The sequence below is a fragment of the Toxotes jaculatrix genome, chromosome 6 (assembly GCF_017976425.1).
Source record: "Toxotes jaculatrix isolate fToxJac2 chromosome 6, fToxJac2.pri, whole genome shotgun sequence".
In the NCBI taxonomy this organism is placed as follows: domain Eukaryota; kingdom Metazoa; phylum Chordata; class Actinopteri; family Toxotidae; genus Toxotes; species Toxotes jaculatrix.
Window position 1 is genome coordinate 21,004,246 of NC_054399.1, and position 27,716 is coordinate 21,031,961.

The window sequence follows — 27,716 nt, forward strand, 5'->3', positions numbered from 1 at the left end:
GAATTATTGAACTTTCAGGATGGATTTAATGTCAGAAGATTGGAAAATTGTCTGTTTATTGCCCCCCAGGTTAAAAATTTAGCTATGGCTCATCCAATACTTTACTGTCTTTAGTCATCTGGCCACTGTGGACTGAATTAACATTCTAATATTTTTACTGGTCACAAAAAAGTGAAGAAAAGAGAAGCTAAGGACAATTTATCACTCAAACACTGGCTTAGAGATGAAAAAAAGATTTATAGCAGCTGTTTTGCAGGTGGGAGCTTCCTACCTTCTCCACTTCTGATTTGGTGGCGTTGATGTCATTATCTAACCGATCATAGGTCACCTGGGATTTCTCTGCTTCCTTACACTCTCTCTCAAACTTCCTTTTACTCTAAAAAAACAAACAAACAAACAAACAAGAAGGAAAGCACAATGTTAAATGCACCAAGAAACACAAAGAATATACTGTCCGACCTCTTCCTCATAATGCACTTTCTATTTCTTGTCATATTCAAAGAGTTCTGAGAAAATAAAACAAAAAAATATGTGAATGAGAGGTGAGGGAGCCAAAGAAGGAAAGAGGGAGATGAATCAGAGAGAGAAAGATAGTTTACTTCCTGCCAGCCCATCTGGGTTACATTAGTAGTGAAGGAAACTCAGTGAATAGCTGAGACATTACAGTCCAGTCACTAGGTAGTCACTATTAAAGTCATGCAGACCACACACTGAAACACTCTCGGTCAGATGTGCTGCAGTACAGCAACACAACTAATAGGCTACAGACAAGAAAATGTGACTGGACATACATATATTTAACAGGCAGCAACTAGTTTTTTGGTTTTTTTTTAATTCTTATGGAATTATGGTGGTTAATTAGAAGTCTTGTAAGTCTTGTAATGAGCAGATTGTTATAAAATAACTCAGCAAATGCAATTAAATGACCTCAGAAGTGAACAAATGGAATCTCTCTCTGGAGCCTTTTAGGAGCCAAAAAGAAGGTTGTCATGGGCCAAATGTGGCACATGGGCCTTGCTTTGATTTGGGAGGAGCTGGTCTACACTGTGGCCTGTGTGTGTGTGTGTGTCTGTGTTTCCTGGTGCTGGCCCTTGTCCTTGGTCCCTGTAGACTGGGACATTTGCCAGGAAAAAGGAAAGGACACTGCTGTCTTTTCACAGTCAGAAACAAACGATTTAATATCATGCTTTACATTAATTTGGATAGAACAGTACAGAGAAGCCTTTAACACTCACCTCAGAAAACATATAAAAGGGGCAGAAATGTCGTATTTGTGTCTTCGCTAAATAATGGTAAATATGTGGAACTGGGACAAAAAGCAGATCCCCATTTGTCCTGCAGTTACCTTTGTTAGCATTTCTTGCATTCCTGATGTAAACAAGTATGAAATGAGTGCAGCTGGCTGCCCCTAACAGAGAATATTTACACTAAACACTTTTCACTTTCCCCTCCACCCCTCTTCCTTCTCCCTCCCTCCTCACTTACATTGTCCATCTGTTTCCAGCAATGATCCAAATACTGCTGGGCCTTCCTGCCCTCCTGTAGATGCTGCTCATTTACACACACACACCACACACGCACACGACATTTACACAGAAACACAGGGAAGTACATGTAAATATCTAAAAACACATTCATATGCACACAAACAAAATGATAGGACTGAAACACTTTGTGTCAAGATCCATTGAAAGGAAAATTGCTGAGGCCACAGCCACAGATTTACAAGAGTCCAGGGACTAAAGCAGTAAAATAACAAACCGAGATTGAATAACACTGTAAACCAGCTACTTATTACAGAAGCCAGTCAAAGTGAAAGATTTACATTTAGCATCTATTTAAGAGACGACACATTTCATGCTATATGTTTGAAAAATACATAACATTTGATAAACTGACCTCAAAGTCCTCTAGCAGACTTTTTAACCATATCGCACCGTCTTAAATCAGCAGATGGAGTCTGCTCAGTTGTCATGGAGACAAATCTGTAGATATGTGCTGATGACGACCATGTGATGTGGTCAAAAGTCCAGAAAAGGCTGGTAAGTGGACCTTGAGTTGGGATTTTGTCAAACGGCTTAACTTTTAAGCTAACACAGGTGCTATGGATGTAATGAAATCATGACAGCTACTGACTAAAGTACAACAATTCAGCTCCATGACGACTGAGCAAACTCCACCTGCTTTTTTTTCAAATATATGATTGTTTTTATTAAATGTCACACCTTCCACCACGGCTTTTGCTTAAAATTTCTTACTAACTAAAGAAAAAAGTTCTCTGGACTGGGAGCAAACATAGTTAACAAATACTTGAATTACTTGAAATCAATTACCAAATAAGTGAGAAAAAAAAAATACTATCATGTGGCAAGCAATAACAAAACAAAAGAATATGCCACTGTATGGAAGAGGTATTCCATGAAGGGTAAAATCCTAATTCTGGTCCTACGCAGAGGTTTGGGTCATTGACACAGTTCAGATGGCACTATTAAACAACTATTAAATTGAATTTGCATTTCTTTAACAAGCAAGGCTCAGTACCTTGCGAAATAGCAAACTGTCCATCTTAAAACCAACACCAGCAGCCCAAAACAAGCACAAAACAAGAGGAGGGAACTCTTCCTCCAAAGCATGTGCATCTCAGATTTTCACTTTATAGCATCAGCAGATGGTGGGTGAAGTAAAAGACAGATGGTTAACATCACATCCAACATATCCATCCTCTTCAGTAAAGCCAAACAGAAAATAAATGCATATTAGGCGACATAGGATACAGAGGGAAGACAGCCACATCCATTTTATGACAGGAAGCAACAGGTTTTCTGGGGTGTGTGGTCTTAGTTATCAATAGATGCACTGACAATAAACTTTTTGTGTGACTTTTATTGGAAAATATTCAGAGAACAGTGAAGTAGGAACTTGTTAGAGTACTCACGTGCTTCCTTTCAGCTTTGAGGTCTTGGCTGTACCTCATCAGCTCTCCATACACCTTGTGAGTCATCTCCTCTGCCACCACCTCCCTCTGACCAGCATAGTCGTTGAGTTCATTCAGAATGGAGTAGAACGACAGACATGATGTGAACCTGCACAACAGACACACATGAAACACGTGTTTTTAACACTGCACATGCTTCCTCTTTGGTCTGCTGCCACATGTATCTGCTGCCATGCAGTGTCATTTTTAAGAGTCCAAGTAGGACAGGAGGCTAAATGACACACTGAAATCTATTATATATTGTATTATTTGAACAAACTATGCATGATCTATAATGTGAGATATATACATATGTATATATATTATACATATATATATTATACACATATATATATATAGCATGATGCATTTGAACGTGAATATTTTGCACATGAAGCAGGTAAAGAATAACTGAAGCTGTGATGCAACCTATAATGCAAAGCTCTCTTTTCTGTCTTCCTCTTTTCTCTTAACTTTATTTTCCTCTTTATGTACATGTTTTTTTTTTATCTTTGTCCTCTCCTGTTTTATACAATATTAGTAAAAGCAAAGGGCACCGACTTATTGTGGTGTATGAAATGTGCTGTTAAAAATAAAGTTTCCTGAGTTGCCTGAAACATTCCTTGGTGCACTTTTGTCACAAGACCAATTAAACTCGTAAATTGGTAAATTTGCAGACAGAAAGAATTTGTGAAACCACATCAAAAACCCAGTGTCAAACATTATTTCCATCATTGGAAAGAAAAAAAATAACAGTGTCTAGCAGGCCTTTTCTGCCCTTACAGTCTGCAGACATCCAAGAAGTAAATAAAAGCAGAAAGACTCGGGCGAAACAGAACAAATCTGTTGACTCCACTCACCTCGGCTCTTCATCCTTAGAGCGTTTTGGACAGTATTTCTTCACCAAGTTCCTGAAAGAAAAGAGAGACAAGCAGGCGTAGAGGTTAAAAACACTGATATTTTAAGCATGGTAGAGAGACAGGTAAACAGACAAAAGAGGAAGGCAGTCAGACAGACATGCACACACACAGACCCACAGAGAAAGACAGAGGATTTCGGTGTATTATTAAAGATGAATCAAAGATTTAAACATCAAAGTCTCTGCCTGTCCATTCCTTCAGGCTCTTAAAATACTGAGTGCAGTAAAGCAGCAAGTAAATGATTTAACAAGAGACCAGAGTATGTATGTGTGTGAAAATGTGTGTGTGTGTGTGTGTCAGTGAATGTGAGTTCTCATGTTATAAATGATAATAGATGGAGCCTCTGTGCCAGATTTATTGTGTGAACCACATGTACTGTAAAAACATGCACACTGTAACACATAGACAAAGAGTTGCATCTTTGATCATTCTTCAGACCTGCAGCAGTGTGTGTGTGTGTGTGTGTGTGTGTGTGTGCATTTGTGCTTGTTGAGTTGTTTCAACAAGCATCTCAACACTGGATTAACGACAAATAAATACATGACTAGACACCTTTATTTCAACATTTTCAATGTTTCGTAGGGATGTTCCAAGCAAATCCTAAAGATCGGTATTGGGGCCAATCCAGGCATTTTTAAAAGACTGACATTGGCTGAAAAGAAAAAGCTGATCAAAATCCAGTCCTTTCTTTATCTATTTGTGTGCAAGGGTGCAAGTGTCTGCAGCAGCTTTGGCCAGTTATCATCGGCAGCAGGTCATATCCACCTTCACCATGAGTAAACGAATGGTCTGAGAATCACTTTCATTCATAAAAGCACATTTACACACAGCATGTAAACATTTGCTGTTGGTGCTGTCATGTGGAAGTCCATCCCAATCACACACGTATGTCACTCAAGACGTGAAATGCAGCATGTTATGACTGGTCAGGTTTAACAAAAAAAATGAGGAGCATTATTTTAAGAAAGCTTGATACTGGCCTTAAAACGATCACCCTTAGCTGTACTGTGAAAGCTTTGTTGGGCATTTCCTGCCCATGCGTATCATTTGTGTAGGTGTGTGCATGTACCGTAGCTGCTTGGCGTAGTTTTGCTCAATGTCCAGCCTCTCCTTGACAAACTTTGCGTAGCGCTCCAGAAAATCGATCCCCCACTGAGTGTGTTTGTCCAGATTTTCAAACTGGTCCTGAAGATGGAAAGAGGGGATGAAAAAATGTGGAGGGCAGAGGAAGAGAGCAGGGAAGGAAAGGCGAAAGAGAAAAAGATGGAGGAGTTTTAATTGATATGAACACGTTTCAATTGGCTGAACGACAAAAAAAAACACATCACAGAAACACGTTTTTCAGATTCAAAACAACAGTTGGTTGGATTTAGCAAAGAGTGAAAATGAATGAAAAAAAAAGTAAAATGGAGGTGGAGGTAGGCGTGACAGCTGGATGGAAAACTGGATTAGACATCAGGGTTACATGAGTCAGCAGTCTGTCTGCCTGAATATAACTCTGGATTTATTCACACAAATAAAATACATATGTTCTCCTGCCAGTGACTCAGCGGTAAAAGGGTTTTCCGCCACACATACTGCATGTCCCATACTCCATTCCAGATTTGAATCCACGCATGTATAAATCAAACTGCTGCATCACATTCACCTCATGCTTTTCTAACATCACAAACGGCCAAAATTACAGCAAAATAAATATGAGGATAAAATAGTGCCAAGATGGAAAATGAGCTTCCCCAATACAGTTCACGATCTCTTCAAATCACACGAATGCCAAAAGACGGAAAAAAATGAGCGAACTGAAATGAAAACTAGTTTTTCCCTCTCCACTTTGTTATCCTGTCCTCCCCTCTCTCACCCCTCCTTCATTCCTTCATCAGACTTCAAACCCAGTCTAAAGCCCCATTCAGAATGGACTGATTCCTCCAGGGGAGGTGTGGTGATTTTAACATTACCTGTGCTGGTGAGTGATTTCCATCCTGTTCAAAGTGCACACGTGGGTCATTACAGCTGCAATTACCTACTGTTTGTCTGTGAACTAGCTGATCCTCCTGTCCTATGAATGTCTATGACAGAGCATATCCTGTAATTTCCCTATGGTTAAAATGTTATCTGGAAAGCTGAATTAAACTATGGAGGAGCACAGTGAACATTTTATTCCCCACCTCCCCATGTAATGCATTACGATTTCAGTGGGGCTTAAGTGGCATTGTGGTTAGATTTTCCAGTAATTTAGATTTCTATTATTAATATTTAAATTCAAATTTGTTGATATCTTTATGAAATGACGATTAAGTGAATCAGTTATACATTATGTCAACAACACATCTCCACCCTGCTGGTGTCAGATTGTTTGTGTCTTCAGCATAGATAGACTGGCAACAATGGCTCTGTTTGACTGGAAAAAAACAATCATTTACAGCTCCCTGAACACACACACACAGGGGATTATAGCGGCTGATTTGTTGTCAGATGTCTATTTGTACAGACAACAAACAATCTCCACCCTTCTTCCACCATGTTTGGTTTTTCTTTCTGGGCAGAATTTGATGTCGTTTAGAATTAAGGGTCAGAATTACGGATTTACCACTCCTTTCATTTATTACTCTAAGTTTCAAGATGCAACTTTTATATAAAGTGTATCTGTTGGGTTTTATCCTACTAACTTCAAATACTGTGAACCATTTTCCAAAGCAAATGACCATATTACTGGATGAAATAAAAATTGCCAGGCAGAGACTTGCGCTTTGCCTGAGATAACATTTTAACTTTTGGTCAAAGTTATGTTATCACTGCATGTTAATGCAGTTGCCAGCAAGTACTGTTCTGTAAACTCCATATTGGTTCATTCAAGGACACCGACCATATGACATTTTGTTGCTGAGCAACAACATTTCTAAGGCAAAGTGTTTAAGTTTTAGGGTTTCCTGCAGTATTTATTAGCAGAGGTGAGCTACCTCACCTCAAACAACCACTGTTAATATCTAATACATGACAAATTTCATTTATTATTGCATTATTACAAGAGCAACGGGGCATTTCACACAGCAAAATCCATATAGTTAATGAATGTGACTGTTATCTACTAAAAACAATGATGGATTCGAGGGAGATATATTTGGATAAATCCAATGATCCCTGTTCACAACAGCATCACTACACAATGACAATGTAATAAAATACATAATAAAACACGCCAATCATAGTGCACTAATATCAACTGTCTGTCTCATGCAAAGCTGTACGCTTTGTAAAATAACTTGCTTACTAATTTGTAGCGAACTGGGGTAAAACGATTCTTTCAGGGCAGGTTCACCACACACAACAGCTCTTTTTCAGCAGCACTCAGGTTAACACTCAGAGACATTCACACCTGGAACCTGCCCAGCACAAACACAATCTTATCTGTCGCCCACTGCAGCAGTTGCTGGTTGTCTAAGTGCTTTGTTTGAGAACACCACAGTGGTGGTAATATGGGAGGGGCAGGTGGTGCTCATTTTCCTTTTAACCCTGAGATCAAATTTGCATCTTCTCAGTTTCAAGCCCACGTGTTGATCTTCATGCCACTGCCGCCCACCAAGAGACAAGAACACTTTCAGTAATAATCAGGAATTGAAATAAAGTCGCAGAAAACAAGCTACACAAATGGATCTCAGGTTAAGTCAGAATGGCGACACACATATGGTACATTAGTGCCTGCATGTTGACTGCTTTGGACTAAAGAAAGTTCACAGTTACCACAGGACAATCTACAGGTGGAGATAAGCCAGCATCCTATTCTTCTTAACTGTGGATGTTGAAATCAAGATATCCATCACGTGTGCTGCCCTGGCTACCACTCTGTATGCTTCTCTCTGCCTTTCTGTGTGTGTCAACAGCAAATAAGGGTCGCCATGGGAAATACGAGACGGTGCGAGACAGCTGACCTCCCTGTTTGTTCACTTATCGTTTTCTTCAAACACAAAGGCTGCAGGGAGGTTTTTAGGGAGGCACTGCTGAGCAGCATTGTGCTTTTAAACTCTAGTCATCTAATTGTGTATATGGAGGGTGTGTGTGAAGAGTACTAACTACTTGTTGGTAGGGGTAAGCTGATAAGCAATTCTAGAAAAATGTTTGGTTTATTTTATTTTATTTTATTTTAGCAGTGCCTAGATTTAGTCCAAAAAGATGCAGGCAAGATGTGCAGCAGCAACAGAGATAAGCAGCTGCTCTGCAGGATCTCACACAAAAATGGCCTGTTTTTGTTCTGTCATTATCTGCTTCCTGCCACACCGGTCACCTAAATGCCTACCCGCCTGCCTGTTACCAGCCTTGTCTGCATACATGCCTGTCCACGTCCTTATAGCCAGCGTGTCTGTGGTTGCGTCAGCTTGTGTGACGGTGTCTATGAATAAGTAATAGAGTATGAGCTCATCCTGTAGTTTGTGGGAAGCTGAGCAGAGACTGGCTCACTGGGGAAATGACAACATCTTTGGGCTCTGGGTCTCCCAGCTCGTAGGGAGAACAGTAGGAGGACAAGAATGATGATGAGGGTTACAGCATAGCTGACTGAATCTAGGAGCTACAATCTGGTTCGTACTCAGTAACCCACACTGCTGCAGCACCTGCATTGTAACTGACACTTTCCATTCAGAGAATCCAGTATCTTATTTTCTCTGGCATTCAAATCGCCCACTCTACCATGAAACACCAAGGACTGCAGTTACTGCTGATACGAAAACTGTCCATTATATTCCCATATAATCAACCCACATGTGAGTTGAGCAGACAAGCAGGCCTACAGATTACTAAATTTGGTTTCCACCTCAATAAATCACGCACTCTTGGTCCAAAATGTAGCTTTCAGCATGGTCAAATACGCCTGGTGAAATACTTCTGTGGATCGAGTTTTTGCAGTTAATAAAACAAAACTATGCTTAATTACTTGGCTCACTCGGTTGTTCATTGACCAGAGTCCACACCCAAATATGAGCTTAATAAAGAAACTTGCACTACTAACAGAAGTGCCGAATACAATCCAGCTACACGTTTGGGTGCAGCACCATCTCCCACCATTCCCACCATCACAGATTCAAAAATAACAGGCCTCATGTCAGGTGATCTCTGATTAGCTAGAGAAAGGTGCAGCAATAGCCATGTTATCAGCAGCAATAACATCCTGCCACATAATTGTCACAATCACAGGAAGGGATGCCTTCACAAACAAAACAATAACACCAGGCCTTCCATCACACTGCATCTGGGTAACTGTACACTGTGTACCAAACTGAGGAAACAAATGTACAAATAGAAACTACTGAACTATAATACCAACACACTTATAGTATAAAAATACATTTTATTATTGAGATGATAACTGAAGTGTTATATGTTATAATAAATACTGAATAATGGTATATATATTCTGCACACATAAAATATTTTGACATGTCACAGTAGCAAAAGCAGTATGAATAACAATTGTAACAGTAATTAAAGGTAATTTTTTTTCAAATGTAAAATCAATAATTTATTGATTGATATTGTTGGTTTGTACACTGCTTATGGCCATTATAATGACACATTTTTTTTGATGGCACATGCCTAATTGGTCACATGCCACTGTAGCTGGTGGGCAAAAAAAAAATTGTTTCCTGCCCAGACTGAAAAACAAAAAATGGGTCACAGGTCTGTTTCTGGTGCCTTTCCCACTGACAAAGCCGCTGCGCTGTGTTAATGAGCTTCCATCACAGGGTGAGAGAATAAATTAGTCATTTAGCTCCCAAACAATGAGGGCTGAAGACTGTGTATAGGTTCTGCTGTGGAAACTCCCTGATAACCAATCAGATGGCTAGACGGCCCCTCCCCAGCCAATCAGAGAGGCAGACAGCCTGGTTGCATTCCATGAAAGAAGGCAAGGTTAATTAGCATAGAAACTGCTGCTGGGACAATAGACTAATTACACACTGTGGCATTCCAGAGCAGAGTGCGCGCGTGCGCGCACACACACGCACACACACGCACACACACGCACACACACGCACACACACGCGCACACACACGCACACACACGCACACACACGCGCACACACACGCACACACACACACACACACACACACACACACACACACACACACACACACACACACACACACACACACACACACACACAGAGAGAGAGAGAGAGAGAGACACACACACCAGTGCACACATGGCACAGACTGGGTGGGAAATGTCAAGTTGTCTGAAACACTGGCATCAGCCTGAAGACCCCCAGGCTCAGTCTGCACTGTGTGTATGTGTGTTTACTCTGTCTGTGTTCGTCTTCCTCGAAAACAACCAGAAAAAAAAAAGAAAGATCTCTTCCAAGAATGTGATGGGGGAGAGGAGACAGGCTTTGTGTGTGTGTGTGTGTGTGTGTGTCTGTGTGTCTGTGTGTCTGTGCTGGAGGTTGAAGAGAGTGTGAGGGAGGAGAAGACTGGCATTTGGAGAGAGATTTTGAGAGAGGAGGTAAGAAAAACAAGAGGAAAGTAGGAAGAAAATTGGACAGGAGAAGAGGCCTGACTGTGTGATGAACATTCATTTGCTCTAACGCCCCCCCGTTCGGATGCAATCTATTTCTCTGGGGCAGCTGGGGGTGGTTTTAATATTACCTGCCCTAACCAGCAGGGCTGGATATCAGCACTGATCTCCCAATTCGATTTGATTTGGGTTCACAAAGTCCAGATTGAATTAATTTTGATTCGATTAGATTCAATTCTTAATGATTCAGTTAGATCAGATAAATAAAATCCTGAAGCAACGTCTGTATTTTAAAGTCGATCTATGATTTTTTTCTGGGGGAAGCATTCTGCCCTTCTCTTTCAGTTTAATTTCATATCACAACATCAATATATATTGCGGAATAACACTTTTTCTGGAAAATGGATGCAATTTGTAAACAGGGATGTATGTTTTTGGCTTGTTCAGGGCTTCATCATATTAATGCAAAGGTCATATATAAAGATAATATTACTATAAGGCAGTCATGCTCATTGATTTGCAAAAGGAGAGTAAGCAAAGTATAAACAGTGAGGAGGAAAATCATCAATGTACACATACATTTTCACATTATGCACTCAAACCCAAACTACGCCAACGCCGCACTCATTTTTTCACAGTCTAAAAAGGATTATATAGCATTTATACTTTTAACAAAGTATATATCGTATTTATACTTTTGGAAAATTCAACAAAAGGTAGTACGTTCAGGCTTTGGACTGTTGGTCAGACAAACAATTTTAGTCACAGTTGAAAGAGTCAGCCTGCAACTATTTGAACTGTGAGTAGAGGCCAAAGCACCAGGAGGTAAGAACACATAGTTTATATACCTGTGTAGATTACAGACACACACGTACATGCTTTGCTTATTACTTGCCGAGAGCATCTGGATTTGAATAGACTTGGATTTGTTGCTAAAAGGTTGTTGTGTTGAAAAGTCTCCAATTGCCATCTATGGGCAAAACAGACAGGAGCACTGGCACACTGACGACTTCACCCCCCCCCCACCCCTCTGCAGGCAGGAGGAACAGCCAGCTTCTTCAGCTGGTTTATAAACCCTCTACTGCAGGTTTTTAATGTTATTGTGTTTTCATCACCAATCCCCCAGAGAGCTTTCAACAGAGTGCCCTTCCGTCCCATTAGTCTAATTCTGTGTGTTGGAGGGTTTGATAAACGCCTGAACTACTCAAGCACAAGCAGCTCTTCACATTGCTTCACTTTGTCTCTTATGCAGTTTCCTCGTGTAAAACCAACAGAGCAGAAGTTATAATGTACAAGTCCAGATTTAGACCATCTTCTCACCTGAATTAAAACTTAAATTGGGCTAAGCTGCTGAGTAATTTTCTGGTGAAAAACTAATCATCCAAAGCATTCCAAGATTATCTGACCAACAAAAGATGAATCTGCAAAAAGTTGTATAGTCAATCATCGAGCAAAAATGCAGAACATTCTCTTATTTCAGCTTCTCAAAGGTGAGTATTAACTACTTTCCTCTCAGTAATAACACTGTAAACGTTATGTGTTTGTATTTTTGTAGACATGATTTTGGGTTTGAAGAAATATTGACACACATTATTTATTCACAATTTTCCAATATTTTATAGACTAAAGGGTTAGTTGATTATTAAAAAACAAAACCAACAAAAATAAATAGCTTAATCAATAATGAAAATAATCATTAGTTGCAGCCCTAAATATAATACATTACTTTACTTCTATTCTGTGGTGTTGCACTTGCAACCTAAAATATTTAACGTCTTTGGAGCTCAGTTACATGTCTCATTTAGCTTTTAAAAGTGCTGATTGCCTATTTTATAACTGGTAAATCCTGCTATCTGGCTCTCAACCTGACACGGCCCATGTTTGCAGCAGTGTTGGTAATTGAATTCCATCAGTGTTAAGATCAGTTTCAATTAGCTGTTTACACTAGTTTATCTACGCCGTGTAAACACACACATACACACACATCACACCTTTATCACTCTTGTTTGTTTTGCCTTGCAGGATCTATTTTCACAGTGCAGTCTTTTCCCTGTGGAAACAAACTACTGCATGACTGCAGCCCTACACCAACACACACCAATCTGGCTATCAACACAAACTGCAGAGGAAATATGTGATTCATAGCTGACCAAATTATACATCATTTCATGGGATTAGAATCAGAGGGTGATCACAGTCAGCTCTGAGTCAGTGAGCGGCTTCACTCCTGCAGACGGTCACACTATAAATCCATGTCTGGCTCCATTCATATTCATCAGTGCATCAAACATACTCCTCCTATTGTTTACATTGGTCCAAATGGTTCAGTTGCATAAATGGGCGTTTCTTCCTGTTATGCAATAGCTGTAGATTTTGTTTTTCCAGTCTGCATATTGTTTACTGGTGGGTTGAATAATTATCTTAAACAAAGTGCATTGATTTTACCTCAACAGCTGAAGTGGTTGAAGAGGAAAACTATTCATCTGTTTCAGATCACAGCCATGAATACCTTGTATTTGAACCAAGTCAAAGCTATGATATCGTATCACCTCTGAAAATCATGTGTTATAATAATCTCTCTTGACAGACTCTCCATTGGAATGTATGCTTTCATGTTTCTCAGTGGGTGGACCAGTCAAACACTTTGTCCAATCACTGTCCCAGGAGGCAATTTAACAGGAACCTGCGCTCATTGTGTGAGAGCAAACACAGCTCGGGGAAAACATCAAAACTCTTTCCTAAAACTCAAAAAGAACGCAGACGGAAAAAGCATTGCAACTGCTAATAAATACCTTAAACACAGACGCTGCATCAGTCTCAACACTGAAACAATGATTGGCAACTGGGAAGTTGTAACAGATGTTGGCCGAAAATGTCAGCGACGGTCAACTCCAATGTTTCCCCTTAAACAGAAATGGCACACATGCTAACAACAGAAAAGAAGGTTTATTTTCTGGTCTGTATTTTGAGAAAATAAAAATCTATGTCCTTTTGGTCTGGAGCTGGAACAATTAATTAATTTGTTGAAAGGAAATTGATTGGTAAGTATTTTAGTGGCTGATTAACCTTTTTAGAGCTTTCAGCAAGCAAAAATTGTTTCAGCTTCTTGGATGTGAGGATTTCATGTTTTTATTCTGACCTTGTATCACTAAAAAAAAAAATCTTTGGGTTTTAGTCTGAAATAGTCTGTGGGGCAGTTTTCTTAAGCTAGTCGGCCAGCTTTAAATGAACACAGATAAGACAGGAGGTGTCTGAGGTGTCTGTGTCGGAGACAGGTCAGTCAAACATTAAGCCAATAAGGCCATAGTAGCACTCTGTTCCACTAAATAACTATTACAGAGGGCCTATTATCTCCACAGGATTCATGCAAGCAAATGCTGCCTTATGAGAAAATGTAGTTCATCAACCTAAATTATTGGATAACTAATCTGTATTTAAATTTCTTTTTATATCTAAACAAAAAAAAACACTACATTAGTGGCAGTTAATTCCTTCTCCACATTAACAACTCAACCATAAATCAGTGACAGTCACATGTTAGTCAATGCGTAACTAGTTCTTTCCTGACTGGAAAGAAAGGTACCAGGTCTGCAAGAAGAGAGAGCAGAGCAGTGAGACACACATGCAGAAAGACAGAGGGCACATATGTGTGTCATGTGTTGACAGTGACACCATCATCTGACCTCCTTTACCACAATAAACACTCTGTTGCTGCAGCCAGCCATGCACACACGTTGTCCCACCATCTCTCCCCCTGTCTGTGTTTCATACAAACAGAACAATAAACAATTCTATACAATTAGGCTAATGTGCTTCATTCATTATTTCCTCTTTACCCTTAGCCCTAACATCTTTTTATGTCTAAATCAGCAATAGAATGAAATACATAAAAAGAATACCTTTGTTGACATTTCACTCATCAAGTTGACAGTTGCTTCTTAAGTGTACTTGACATGTTCACATTGTACACTGGCAATTACTCAGCACTGAACAGCTATTTCATTGATCCACCAGTATAACCTTTGTCTATTGGTCTACTCTATTATGTTGTATATATCGTGAGCCAAGACATTTAAGTAAATGCGCACCGGCATTAAATTCCACAACATCAAGAATCTTATGCAGGTTTGGACAACAGGATTCACAGGTATGGGCACCCTCATATTCATTCCAATGGAAATTAATGGAGCAGAGCAGACATCGCCTGCAATGTGTCAGGCTCATGATGCAACATTTAATCATATCAGAGGTATTATGGCTTTTAGTCAAGATAATCATGATGTGTAAATCATGTTAAGTCTTTCAAGGATTTGCAGGAAGCATAAATGGCTGGTGAGGCAATAAAAGCCCACTGACATCCATTCCCAAAACCAAGGGTTTGACTCCAGGCCATTCTATATTTAATACCTGTTTGTAAAACATACACACACACATGCACACACCTGGGCACTCCTGTCTGTGGCTAGCTAGTCAGGTTTCATAGCAACCTGATCCCCTCTATTGTCTTGCTTCCTCACAGCTTCACATACACACCCTAACAGACTGGTTAGACAGGAGAGAATGACAGAAAAAAAAGAGACAGTCGATTGGGCATTTGGACAGATATAATAATCTGATCCAGATATGACCATGCCTTTGCAAGCTTAAGATACAAGACTTTTTTTTTTCTTACACTTAAACATGTCACCAACACATACTTGTCTCATGACCGTTTTAACATGGCACATTCTTTTACATCAGCTGAAAAGTAGCAGGATGACATGATGATGCTTGGTGGCAAATTATTAGTCAAATTATATTAGTTCTTCAGAGAAGAGGAGAAGTAAAGCTGCTGATCTCTCTACTTTGCAAAGTGACAGTACATTGGCCCTGAACTCACTTGGTTGAATAGTCTGTTGTATGGTAAACATGTTGTTGGTCAAGTGAAACTGCTTAGTTCAGCAGCTCAGCACAGTCTAACTCTCTCTTGCAAGAAAAATATTCTCTAATAGCCTCAACCAAGCCAACAAATCCACAGACTCAAATACAAATGTCTCTGTCCAAAGATCAAAAGTGAACAAAATTATCCAGAGAGCCAACAGTGACCTCCAAACTTAAACTGCAAGTCAGTGAAATCTGAGAGCTATGAGTCCTCTCAAAGTCTACACAGATTTTAGCTGCAAAATATTATCATACTGTGTTGTTTATATTTGCCAATTTTTGCACATGGGTGCCAGGAGTGAGCACACCAAAATTTAATACCAAACAATGTGTGTATTTAAAAAAACAATGCCTGTTTATTCCAACAATAAACTGGAACAGCTCAACAATACAAGAAATTAGCACAATATGAATGCCTGAATGAGACCTCCACCTCGGATCACAAGCTACAAATATACACCTAAACTGCATTTGGGAATTCACAATTCATCCTTCAATATGAAAAAGATGAATCCAGTTCTACGTGGCAGCTTCAGGTTCAACACAGTTAAAGTCTTCATTTTTGTATGACAAAATGTTATCCATTGTCTCAGAGATGCTCTGTTTATATCATTAGTAAAGACTGTGAGCACTGGGTTATGTTTCAAATGATTGCTGTTAGCTCTTTCCAAGTTATTATACTGAATACTCCCACATACTCCCTCCCAGCTTTATTTGTAAATGTCAGACAGTGACTTTGATCAGGACCCATTAGCTTGCCTCACCCCAGGTCTGACCCTCCTTGTCTCATCCCTGATCTTGACCAGGGTCATTTTGTGGGGTCAACCCCTTGACACTGAAGGTCGCTCAGCGGATTTCCTGGGTCACTATCTGATCCTAAAAGGGTGCAACAGAGGAAACGCTGTTCTTAAGGACAGAACTGTGAGGGGTGGTTTTATTGAACAGTCCTCAGGCTGAGTATGTAAGTGGCCAGATGTGTTTCAGGATGACATCAGTTCAGTTCAAGCCAGTACTTGTTTCAAATACTGGCGGTCCCAAATTAACAACAAATAAGTTAACAGGCTTAAAATATAGAATTGAGTTCCCTCTCTGTATTCTACAACTACAAAATCACAAAGCCCACTCGCAGACAAAGTGATGAGTTTTTTTCAAGGAGAGACAAAGGGCTCAAAAATGGATTTATTAGCATTGGAGATGAGCAAATTTGGGTATTTTGCAACCTGGAATGAGATCCAATTGATCCCAGTTCTGGGATGGAGCAATGACTGGGCTGGGTGGCAACGCACACAGACACAGGCACACACAGCTAATTCTAGCACAATCAGTCTCAGTGGTTGTCCACATTATTAACCACAGAGGTCCCTGTGTGCATCCAATATGAAAGAACAGGATGTGATGATTACTGTATCTGTTCAACAGTCCATTGGGCTGTGTCATCAGACCACATGTGCATGCCTGCATATACACAAACACAAACAGCTCATTCATCTCAGAAGAAAAGCCACAGGATCCCTGATGTATCTAACCGCTGACTCGAGTGCCATAATCACAGTCGGGGTTTAGCGTGAGGCTCCCAGCCATGTGAGTGCGTTGACCATGACACCGTCTCTTCGCAATGTTGGTTAGTGTGGCTGACTTTGGGCTATGACGCTTGGTTTGGGTGCTGAGAGCTGGCACTATTTTTAAACAAATACATCACATCAGCTTTAGTCCATTCAACACCACCGACCAAAAAAAGTGTAAAAATGACAAGTTATGTTGATTAAATAAACTAAACAAAATATTTAGTGATATTTAGAGGTGCAGATTTCAGTATTATGATTAGGGCTGCAGCTGACAATTAATCTGCCAATTGTTTTGCCAATTAATTGATTAGTTGTTTTGTCTATAAAACATAAAAAAACTGTAAAAAAAAAACACCCATTAGTTTCCTGAAGAGGTCCAAGAAGGCCAAGGCAATGTCATCAAATGCTGTGCTGCTGATGAAACTAACCTGCTGCTGACTGTAGCTTCAGATATGAGACTGCCATCAATCGTTTCACCTAACACATAGCAAGAATGCCATTAGGCATATTTGCCTTATCTTATCTTACCTTATCTTTTTAGTTAATAGAATCTCAGATACAGTAAGTTTTCAGTAGACACTTTACAAATGCCTGTATACCATATAAATCTAGAGTGAAATCTTTTTGTTCCCCTCTATAAGAGTGTTCCTTCATCCCTCCAAACAGTGTCTCAGATGGTGTTGTCATTAGAATATTCCCTACAATGTTCCCTTATATCCAGTGGAAATTCCCTTTAAATAGCTTATGTCAACTCAATAAGTGCTTGCATTCAGTGGAAACATCTCCTCAGATAAGTCTTTACCACGGTATAAATAAGCATGAAGATTCAGAGAAATGCCCTTTTACTTCCTGCAGGGAGCAACTGAGCATGGCTGCCTTTATCATGTGACGTGCTGACAGAAAATCTGTGCACAGGCTACATGAGTGTTTTCATTTTTTCCCCTTCTTTGCATGTTTAAAGGCAGAGAACTGAGAACAACTACTATTTTGAAGTCAGTAAAAAAAAAACAACTCTATCTTAAAAAAAAAAAAAAATCTGACCAAATAACTGAAGTTGACATTAACCTAATTCATAATTCTAATTATTCCATTCAAAGGTGGAACTTAAAAGTGGAAGTGAAAGATGTCACTATTATTTACAATCCACTTGCACTGATCAGTACTCGACTGTTATCTAGCTAGTTTACTGACTGACACAGTCATCATTCTGCTGGTCCTCAGAAACAACAAAAAGGTGCACTTCTTAATATCTTCATAAATATGAAAACAGTTGTTTATCTCTAACAAACTATCTTTAGGCAAGTGTACAGATGCCCCTTTGCATCTTCTAGCCACTATGTATACCTGTAACTTCATTACAATCCATCTGATAGATGTTCAAACAATTTCTTAAAGTCCAAAAATGTAAACTTTACTGTGATGCTACAATAAAGTTTATTACAACAGTTTCTATGGTTGCGAGTATTATTTCTAGCTAGTATTACAGCCTCAGATAGCATTAATATCATTTACTGCTGCTGTTGATTTTACTGTAGCACTTCATCGGCAACTATATGTCTTACAGCCATGTTTCTGTTGCGTCCTCATGACTAGTAATTTGTTAACACCAAGGGGGCTTAAATGAACAATGGTGAGCGCAGACACAAAGTGATGTTTGTTAAAGACTGCTTAGGGAGACAATAGTCGGTCACAAAGTGGGTTTAAATTGGTTCACAAATGCGAATGCTGTAGGAATCGGATTCCCATTTGAGGCTACTATTGCCATCTCATTGTCTCAAATCTCAAGTCTTAGCAATTTATACATGGCTGACAGTAGGGATAAAAAAAAAAGACTTTGAAAATATGTTTCCCATTTTCCAAAGAAAAGGTCAACAAATTCTTTATCTCAAAAACCATCTCCATGTGTTTGCTCGTTTCTGACTGACACCAAACCAGCTCACAATCAGCCTGCTGCTCTGTGTACTAAAACCCTTTATCCTCTACTCTGACTACCTGACATATTATGGTCTGGGGTACCCGTGGTAACCAGGGGGGTACACTGTGCACTTCATGAACAGGTTACCTAGGTAACCAGCAACCCTCCATGCAGAGCAGCAAGTGAGCGTGTGTGCAAATGAGCCACACAGAGAAGTTTTATAGGCCAGATAAACACCCTGGGAAAACTCTTCTGTTGCTAGAATTAACATCGTCTCCTTGTATGCAAACAGGCTGTACGTCGGACAGGGAGGGAGACAGAGGGAGGAAAGACGGGAGACGAGTGAGAGCAGAGGGGGTGGGGCTGTCCTAGTTAGGCTTGTCCCATGTACAGTGTATACACTTTCTACACATGATGTCTGTATTGATGGTATGTGCATTCTTGCAAATTCCTGCCAAAAGCCATTGTTTTCTATACATACACTTATTGACCACAACAGCAGAAAAATGCACCACAAATAGACTCCCCTGACTGATAAGGCCGTGTCGTAAAGTTGCTTTTGCATTGCCTGTGCACAATGCCAAGAGCTACATCAGCACAAGGGGGTGGGGACCTCCACAAACCCTTGAGATGGCTCCAGTAAATCCAAAGTCAAAATACCCTTAGAGTTTCTGAACCTGGAGGTCATGATCCCATGTGGGGCTAGTTAACATGCAGCTACAATTATTCTTCTAAAAGCTAACAATTATTCTCATTATTGATTAATGTGTTGATTATTTTTACGATTAATTGCTAAGTCTATGTCAAGAAACTGTCAAAACAATGCCCATCACAACTTTAAATGACGGACAGTTCAAAAGCCAGAAAAAAATAGTTTACAATAATATATTACAACAAAAAGTAGCAAATACTCTCAGTTCAAATATGGATTTTGCTGTAAAGAAACTAGACATTCTAAGAAAGTGATGCTTCACATACATCTTCAACCAAGCAGCAGAGAGTTGACCATATTTTTCTATTATCTCTGTTATAAAAGTTTCACTTTAACCACTATTATGTCCAGTTTAACTCAATAAAAAAACAAAACAAAAAAAAAATCTTCCCATATGTGGCCCCTGGGAGAAAACTCTCAAACAGCAGCTCCACATCACTAAAAATGTATTTCAGGCTCTGTGACATTAAGCCATCTTAAAAATGCTTCCCAGTTTATCTTGGCCTGTGGGAAACCCTTCTCTAAATGTGTCTGTGATGGAGAATTCTGCTCGATTCCGAGGGAGAAAAGGGAGGGTTGGTCGAGGTGATGAAGAGGAGGAGATGAAGAGTATTGGCATAAGGATTGAGAGGAAGGGAGAGGGGCAATTATCAACTCTACAATGGGATAAGAAGAGCAAATGGTTTATCTTCACATGACAAACACACGCCCACTGGTCGTTTCTCACATGAACAGACACACACACAAACAGAGGACAAAAAGGTGCTTGATTCATTCATGCTTGATTTATTTTCCGTCCACTAACATTGGTAGCTAAGGGAAGTAATGGTACTGTAGAGACAGGGAACGAGATCTCAGGGAGCTAAACTGATAATCAGAGGCCCAGAGTAAATGTCTTTATGTTGCTCCTGTGTCTATCTGCCAGTCAGCTGGTGTTTTGAGTTTGAGCCTGTATGTCACTAAGTAATTTGGTCTGGTGTCCGTCCCCCGAGCAGATAGCATCAGTGCAGCAGAGGTGAGCAGGTTTAGCAGCTGATATGTTTAGTACACAGCAACCAAAAGACATCAGCTGGAGGACATCTTGCTTCCAAGTCACCAGTAATAGCTCTTGTTGAACGTTTATGATGAAAACAATAATCTCACTGATGTTTTAGGAATTTGCCAAGGGAAAGAAAAGAATCATAGTGAATATTTATCATATTGAATAGCCTCACTGCCTTACTGCTGGTAAGGCGTGGTATTTACTAGAAGGTGTTGTGCATATTCAGTGAGTTGTTTGCTGGTTCTCTCCACTTTTTCCCTTCTCTATCACTGGAATATTTTCTGAGCTGCCCTGTAACTGTAAACCTAAAGTGGTCAGGATCTTCTTCCAGCTGGAAACAAAACAGCTTCCAGTGATGGGGGAACTACTGTAACTACTTCATTATTGATTAATCTGCTGATTATTTTCTCGATTAATCAAATGATCGTTTTCTATCATCATAAAACGGGGGAAAATTACCAGCACCGTTCACATCATTCCCCACCACAGATTAAAGGCTCTCCTGGATACCACACTACAAACACTACTATAACATTTAAATTGTCTTATATTGTGACCATGTACTCCTAAAATATTTCAAAACTACTTGGTGACAAAATTAATCTACATAGTTAAGAAAAGGTAAAGTCATCAGTATAGAAAGTATACTACTGTGTGAGAGCATGTCACACGAGTAGGCATCTGACAGCAGCCAACCATCCGGCAGAGGTTTAGCGTAAAATGACTGGGTTGGAGGTCTAGGGAAAATTCACCAGGAAAGTTCCCAGCAACGTCCAATTTTCCACGTGTCCAAAAACCTGCAATTTTATCCACTGGCTAATAAAGAAACTGACTAATAAACAGTTGACAGACGGACTCCTGGAAGACGACACAACACTGAACGCAGCTGCAGCTCTGACCAAAACCCTGCATCTAGACCAGTCATGACTCTGAGAGGTCTGGAGCTGTTTCTGTCTCTGATGATTCAGTTTTTACTTCCTGGAAAAAAAAAAAAAACATAATAAACACTGATGGTGCAAAAATAGATAAAATAATAATAATTTATCTTTATGACTTGGTATGAGGAAACACAAGGAACCAATAGCTAAAAATACAAAGATATCAACCACAAGAATATAAAATATCTAACAATAGGCCAGACCTCATTTACTCTATTTCTCAAAATGGAACCAGCACTTCCACCAGATGCTTTGTACATTTTATGGCACCAACTGTGATCAAGAGTAACCATCTGGGTACTGTACAAGTCAGAGTCCAAAAAGTCATCCTACAGGTTAGACGCCCTCTCATACCAAAGAAAAGCAGCATCATACCAACAACGAGCACTGATTGAGAGAGGGGTCACCAAGACGGGTCACATAACATGCTGTCCCATTTATACACATGGAAAACAGGTTTATCCAGGGTCAAAGCACTCATCTGTAAGTCACACAGGTGTGATGGTGTCTGAGTGCAAGAGGGGCTGGACTGCCAGACAGCTGGCTGGGTGGATACAGCTGTGATCACATCCAGAGGGAGGTGATGGGAGGATGAGAGGAAGGAAGAGAGGGGGAGAGGAGAGGAGCAGTGGGGACAGACTCTGAAAAAACGCCAAGAGGACGAAGGCAACAACTCAGTGTTTGTGCGTGTGTTTGCGCGGGTGTGTTAGTACAACTTCCCCAGAATGAAAGACGTAGGAAAACATCGGATCTGTGTGGAGCGATGAGGAGACTGTGACCCTCCTAAAATTCAAAAACAGCAGCACTGCCTATTTTTCAGGCAAATTGCCTGTGTGAGTAAGCCAAGACACCCTTGGCTTAGGGCCTTTAATTTAGTCAACTGACACTGCACAGCACTAAAAGCCCATCTGACATTATTCATGTAAAAGCTGCTAACCAAAATAACCTAAACCAAGGCTTCAAACATCAACATGCTGTCAAAATTGAGGAACAACAAATCTTCATTATTATAGGCATGCCTGCTTAGACAAAATGAGATTTGAGAGAAAGGAGATTTACAAAAAGAAGAAGGTTGACAAAAAGGTTTGTGCTGCCATTCAGCACATTCTGTTAATGTTTGGGTCTGTTTATATAAACTCATTTCGCTCTAATCTGACTGACAGCCCATTCATTCTTGATGTATCCTGTCACTGCCTACTGCTGCAGCAGCCAATGACCCCACTGGGATCATTAAAGTTTCATCTAATCCATTATATCCGTAAACTCTACTCGTCTTTCACTACATCTGCCTCTATCAACTCACCTCCTCCCACCCGATGAAAGTATCTCCCTCCGCTCCTATCATGAAACCTCCTCCCTCCCTTCGTCTTTATGGGCTATCTTCTCCTCCATCCTCCTCTCACGCCCCCTTCTTTAATCTCTAGCTTATCTTCCTCCCAGGCTCCTGGAGGTTTGTGTTAGCACAATTTTGTTAATTAAGGAAGACATCCACCCTCACACACTGGACATAAACAAAGTAAGGTGGGCTTCAGCTATCATTCTCACACATCCAGGCCTGAAAACGACATGTTCTCTAACTCACACCTCCAAAAACACCTTCCTCCTCCACACACACACACACACAATGTGTTGACAAGCTTGGCTAGACCGGGTATAACAGCTTGTCATGTGCAGGCCGGTGCCCTCAGCTTCAACATGACTTCATTCGCTCCTGCTGTGACCTGCTAAGAACCAGGGTACTGCCCTACTAACAGGAACCCTCTCATTAGAGCTTCCACTGCCACAGATACACAACAAAAAGAGCTTTAACATTTTCTCTGTTCTCTCCACATTGGAAAACATCACAGTACGAGTACGGTACTGATAAACCTACTGATTAGTTTCGTGATTACCGAGGCCCATATCAAAATTGTTTTGTTATGTTACGTGGTCATGTTTTTTCAAAGGACGGACTTTTGGAAGATCTATTGTTGGATTTTTTTTTTTTAACTAATAAATATCGTTATCATAAATAAAAATGTATCACATTTGAGAATCTAAAAGCAGTGAATGTATGATATTTTTGCTTGGTGCATTACTTAAACTAGCAATTAGTTATCACTGTTGTTGTCAGTTATTGATTAATAAAATGTTGATGGTGGTTAGCACTACAAAGATGTCTTCAGGAGACCTAATTGGACACACAGAGGGCACTTTGAAATTTAAATCACTGCCACTGTATCTTTGATATTCAATATACTGGCAAGTCTTCAAACATATTTGAGATGATATTCTGATGAAGTAAGACAACACAGTTTGAAAGCAGCACAGATGCTACCCTACAGTAAAGTACTGATACACTGTAGGCTACTGTCTATAAATATCACAGACAAGAGTGGGGATAACTAGTCTGAGTCTGATAGAAACCCAATGGCAAGAATACAGACAATCCTCTTGCTTCAAGTATCAAATGATTCACAAATAACCCCAGTACCCCTGTACTGCATCCACACCTCCACAGGACACCTGGGGGAACACAGTAGTAAGCCTTTTCCAAAACCACACAACACATGAAGGAAAGAAAAGCAAACTCCTGTGACCCCTCGATTTGGAAGAAAGTAAAAACCTGCTCACTGCTCTGAATCTGACTTTCCACAATTGGTCTACAGTCTCCTTTCTATTTAACAGCCGACAGACTTCAAAGAGAAATCTAAAGTCTAGCCGGCTGTTTAAAGCCTGTCCTCTTCCCTCCACCTTTCCATCCTCTATCCCCTTATCCTTGTCTTTCAGTCTGTCCAATCGGTAGAGACGGCCGCCTGTCACTCTCTTATGCTTCAGTCAGACTTGGCTGCTCCACTCTGCTGGCCTCCGGCTCACCTCAAGCAGACAGACCAGAGCACAGCATGGCAGCATCCTGGCACTAAGCGCACACACAAAAAGCAGACAGAGCTTTAATTCAGACAAACACTTCCTACTTTATGTGTGAGTCTCGGAGGGCAGGAAGCCAGCGCGGTAATAGGATGTTCCTCGCTTGCTTTGTAATATCTCAAAGACCTGGGTTAGAGCCAAAACTCAGGGCAAAAGCAAAGGCGCCAAGCTATATTGAACATGCTTCTGTTATGTTAAGAGCTATATACTTTTTCATTGATATGATACTGTACTGTAAAGATTCCAAACGTGGACTTAAACACCTGGAGTACATTTTTTTCTCTTTGATTCTCTTCTAATCTTTTTTATTTGAAAAAATTCTAATAAAGCAGGGAGAAAGCCCCATTATACAGGACTGCTAGTAGATGTGGCTTAGCTTTAAGGGTTTCACAATCCACAAAATGTTGGCAATTTAAAGACATCAGCTTGGGTTCTGGGAAGTTGCGATGGGCCTTTTTCACTGTTTGCTAACATTTTATAGACCAAACAGATTATAGAGTAATCAAGAGTAATCAATTACTGTCTGATTAATCCATAATGAAAATAATCATTAGTTGCAGCCTTAATTGAATAAGAGCAGATACACAGTTAAATTATGTGTAAGATACAGGAAATTAAACCTATGTTCTGATTTATTCAGGTGTAACATGAAATTAGACAAGACAATGATGTATACCAACTGACATTAGATAGGCAGTCATATGTAAAACAGCCAGTCAACAGTTTTACATCTTATCTTCTGGGCGATAATCTGTAATCTGACATCAGATGGCCAATCATGTGTAATCTGACATCAGACAGCCAGCACATTAATCTCATCAGTGGACTCAAGGGATTATGACGGTCCGTCAGGCAGCGTCTACACTCGGCAGATCATAGCCTGCTTTGCTTTACTACAATACTGACGAAAAGACACTAAAGAGATGAGCTAAAATTGTTCAACGAGCAAGTAATGGAAAATTCCAACACTTTGAATTTTAGTTCACCATTTTCCGTTCATGAAGTCATTCCTTGGACTTATTTTATTGGATTTCTGATGGTGGATTTACTACATTCGTTTTGGACCTTTTAAAATCCCGATGTTGAATTTCAACCCAGTTGTTGAACTTTTTGTTCTTACTAACTGTTAAAACCTCATATAAATTTTCCATAAACTTGAATTTTCTCTATCAGGGTTTCTTTCGTGTCTTAAAACCTGAATTGAAATTGAATGTGATGAAGAAAAAAAATCAATAAAACTTAAATACAGAACTTTCAACACTGTGAAAAAAACATAACATGCATGTTCTTTCTACTCAGTAAACCGAAGGGCACACGTAAACCCAACACTTAAAAAAAAAACAAAACAGAGAACTGAAACAATTAGTCGATTATTCGATTAGTTGAGACTGAGTCCACGTTCATATCTTAAAGAGGCTCAAAAGTAGGTATTAAGTAAATCTGAATGTCTTTGTCAGTATTAAACCCATCTTCACTAGCCAGTCTCTCCATCTGTCTCATTGGGAACACGAGCTGACACCAATGACTGCACCCTATCTCCATATTTTGTACTCAGAAATAAAGAAAAAGGGGGGAGACGGTGAGTCAAAAAAACACACAAATCTTGACAAATCCCATCTGTGTTCATATGTACACTACTTCCCAATCCTTCTGAATCACACACAAGCAAACAGTTATGTCTTTGTCTGCAGCGGCATGGTCGTGTGACATCTGATGGCTGAGCAAGCAAAAAAAAGAAAAGCTTATTTTAAAATGCAGATAATAACCACTGAGGTCAGCTGGAGGAGTTTCATCTCAGGGAGGTGAAGTACTCCCTTCTTCACACACTGGCTATGCACGCACACACACACACACACACACACACACACACACACAGGGGGGATGCTGCTGGTTGCCTCTCTGGTTACAGCAGCTTGTGATGGCCAACACCCCAAAAACAGAGGCTGGCGCTCACCACTGTCACTTATAACTCAAATCTGAACGGATGTTTACTAAATCAAACCAATGCTGCGGCAAACAATTAAACCACATTATAATAACATATCTGAGACAAGGGGCCGATGCAAAAGGAGATTCACTCACTCTGATATCTACTGTGCATGGCAAAGAGCGACATTAGCTCATGTTTGAGTAACTTAGGAATTAAAATCTATTATGTCTGACTTTAACCACTGGTTGAGTTTTATTAGCTCGAAAGGCTGGGTGTATTACATATCGGCTGATTCGGTTAATATGAGCATGTGTCGCCTCTAATCACATGGAGGTTAAGACAAAAGACTGGACAACTGGCAACAAAGAGACACGTCAAGACTATCAGTTAATGAAACAAATAGATGTCAAGTTAAGGTTGATTTTAAGGAAAGGACGCAGGACGGTGATCTCTACCCCCGGATCCCACACCGTTTCTCCACCCTGCTATCGGGAATCCCTGCCAGCTTCTCTTTGAAACAGGGTGTGACACACACACACACACACAAAACCCGACAAGATGCAACTTCATAACTTGCCAGTCAAACAAAAGCATCAAATCGACAGCTTAAATATGATTACAGTTGACATGTAACCGTGCGGAGAAGGCAGTGTGACTCCCCCCGTTGCCCCTGCTGCCGTGCCCCCGACTGAGAGTCTGCAGGCTTTCTTGTCTATTGTTCCGCCGCTGTCACAGCCGTTAAGGTGCACCGCGGATTAGCTTTAGCCTTTAGCCTCGCCGGCTAACCGTGCAGCCAGCCGGCTAGCGTTAACGTTAGCCGCTAAAAAGGTAACACGGCACCTTTCTTCCACTCGATTTCCCAAAAGTCGACGTGTTGTCCGTGTCAAAAACACGAAGCAAACAAGCCGAACAGCTGGACAAAAACACAGTTCAAAGAGTTTTAACATACCCAGAGCTCCGTTCCCCAACTCATGTCGGATTCCCCCTTCTGAGTTCTCCCGTATTGGACACAGTTTTTCCCCGCTCAGAGTCTCCAAAACTGCCGCTGGGACTCTGGTCCTCCTGACTGATTGTCTGCCGACAAACACTCCTCCTCCTTCTCCCGAACCAACAGGGCCGCCCAAACCGGGGGCCCTGGACCACAGAGGCCCTAAATACCTTTCCTGTTAGTGGTCATCCAAATGGTTTTAGACTTTAGACAAACCAGGAATAAAGAAATGGATGAAACAGAGTACAAACTGCAGTAAAAAAAAAATGTGAGTAGCCTAAGACCTGTAAATCAATTAAAAATCTTAAAAAGGCAAGTAAAGACACTGCCATTTTATTTATTAGTAATTTAATAAATACCTTTAATTAAATGTTTTTATCCCAACACATTTAGAGAACTGGAC

At 40.3% G+C, this 27,716-nt stretch overlaps 1 protein-coding gene across 3 annotated transcripts in view; it reads right to left on the reverse strand.

The window, feature by feature from the left end:
• fnbp1l (formin binding protein 1-like) overlaps positions 1 to 27,402 on the reverse strand; it is a 45,472-nt gene extending 18,070 nt beyond the window's left edge. For all 3 annotated transcript variants that reach the window (XM_041040970.1, XM_041040971.1, XM_041040969.1), the window contains exons 1-6: positions 27,275 to 27,402; positions 4,964 to 5,079; positions 3,835 to 3,885; positions 2,936 to 3,083; positions 1,486 to 1,548; positions 272 to 376 (exon numbers count right to left, since the gene is read on the reverse strand). In XM_041040970.1, the coding sequence (XP_040896904.1) occupies positions 272 to 376; positions 1,486 to 1,548; positions 2,936 to 3,083; positions 3,835 to 3,885; positions 4,964 to 5,079; positions 27,275 to 27,298 (507 nt within the window). In that variant the 5' untranslated portion in view covers positions 27,299 to 27,402. The remainder of the gene's footprint in view (positions 1 to 271; positions 377 to 1,485; positions 1,549 to 2,935; positions 3,084 to 3,834; positions 3,886 to 4,963; positions 5,080 to 27,274) is intronic.
• Positions 27,403 to 27,716: the final 314 nt, after the last annotated feature.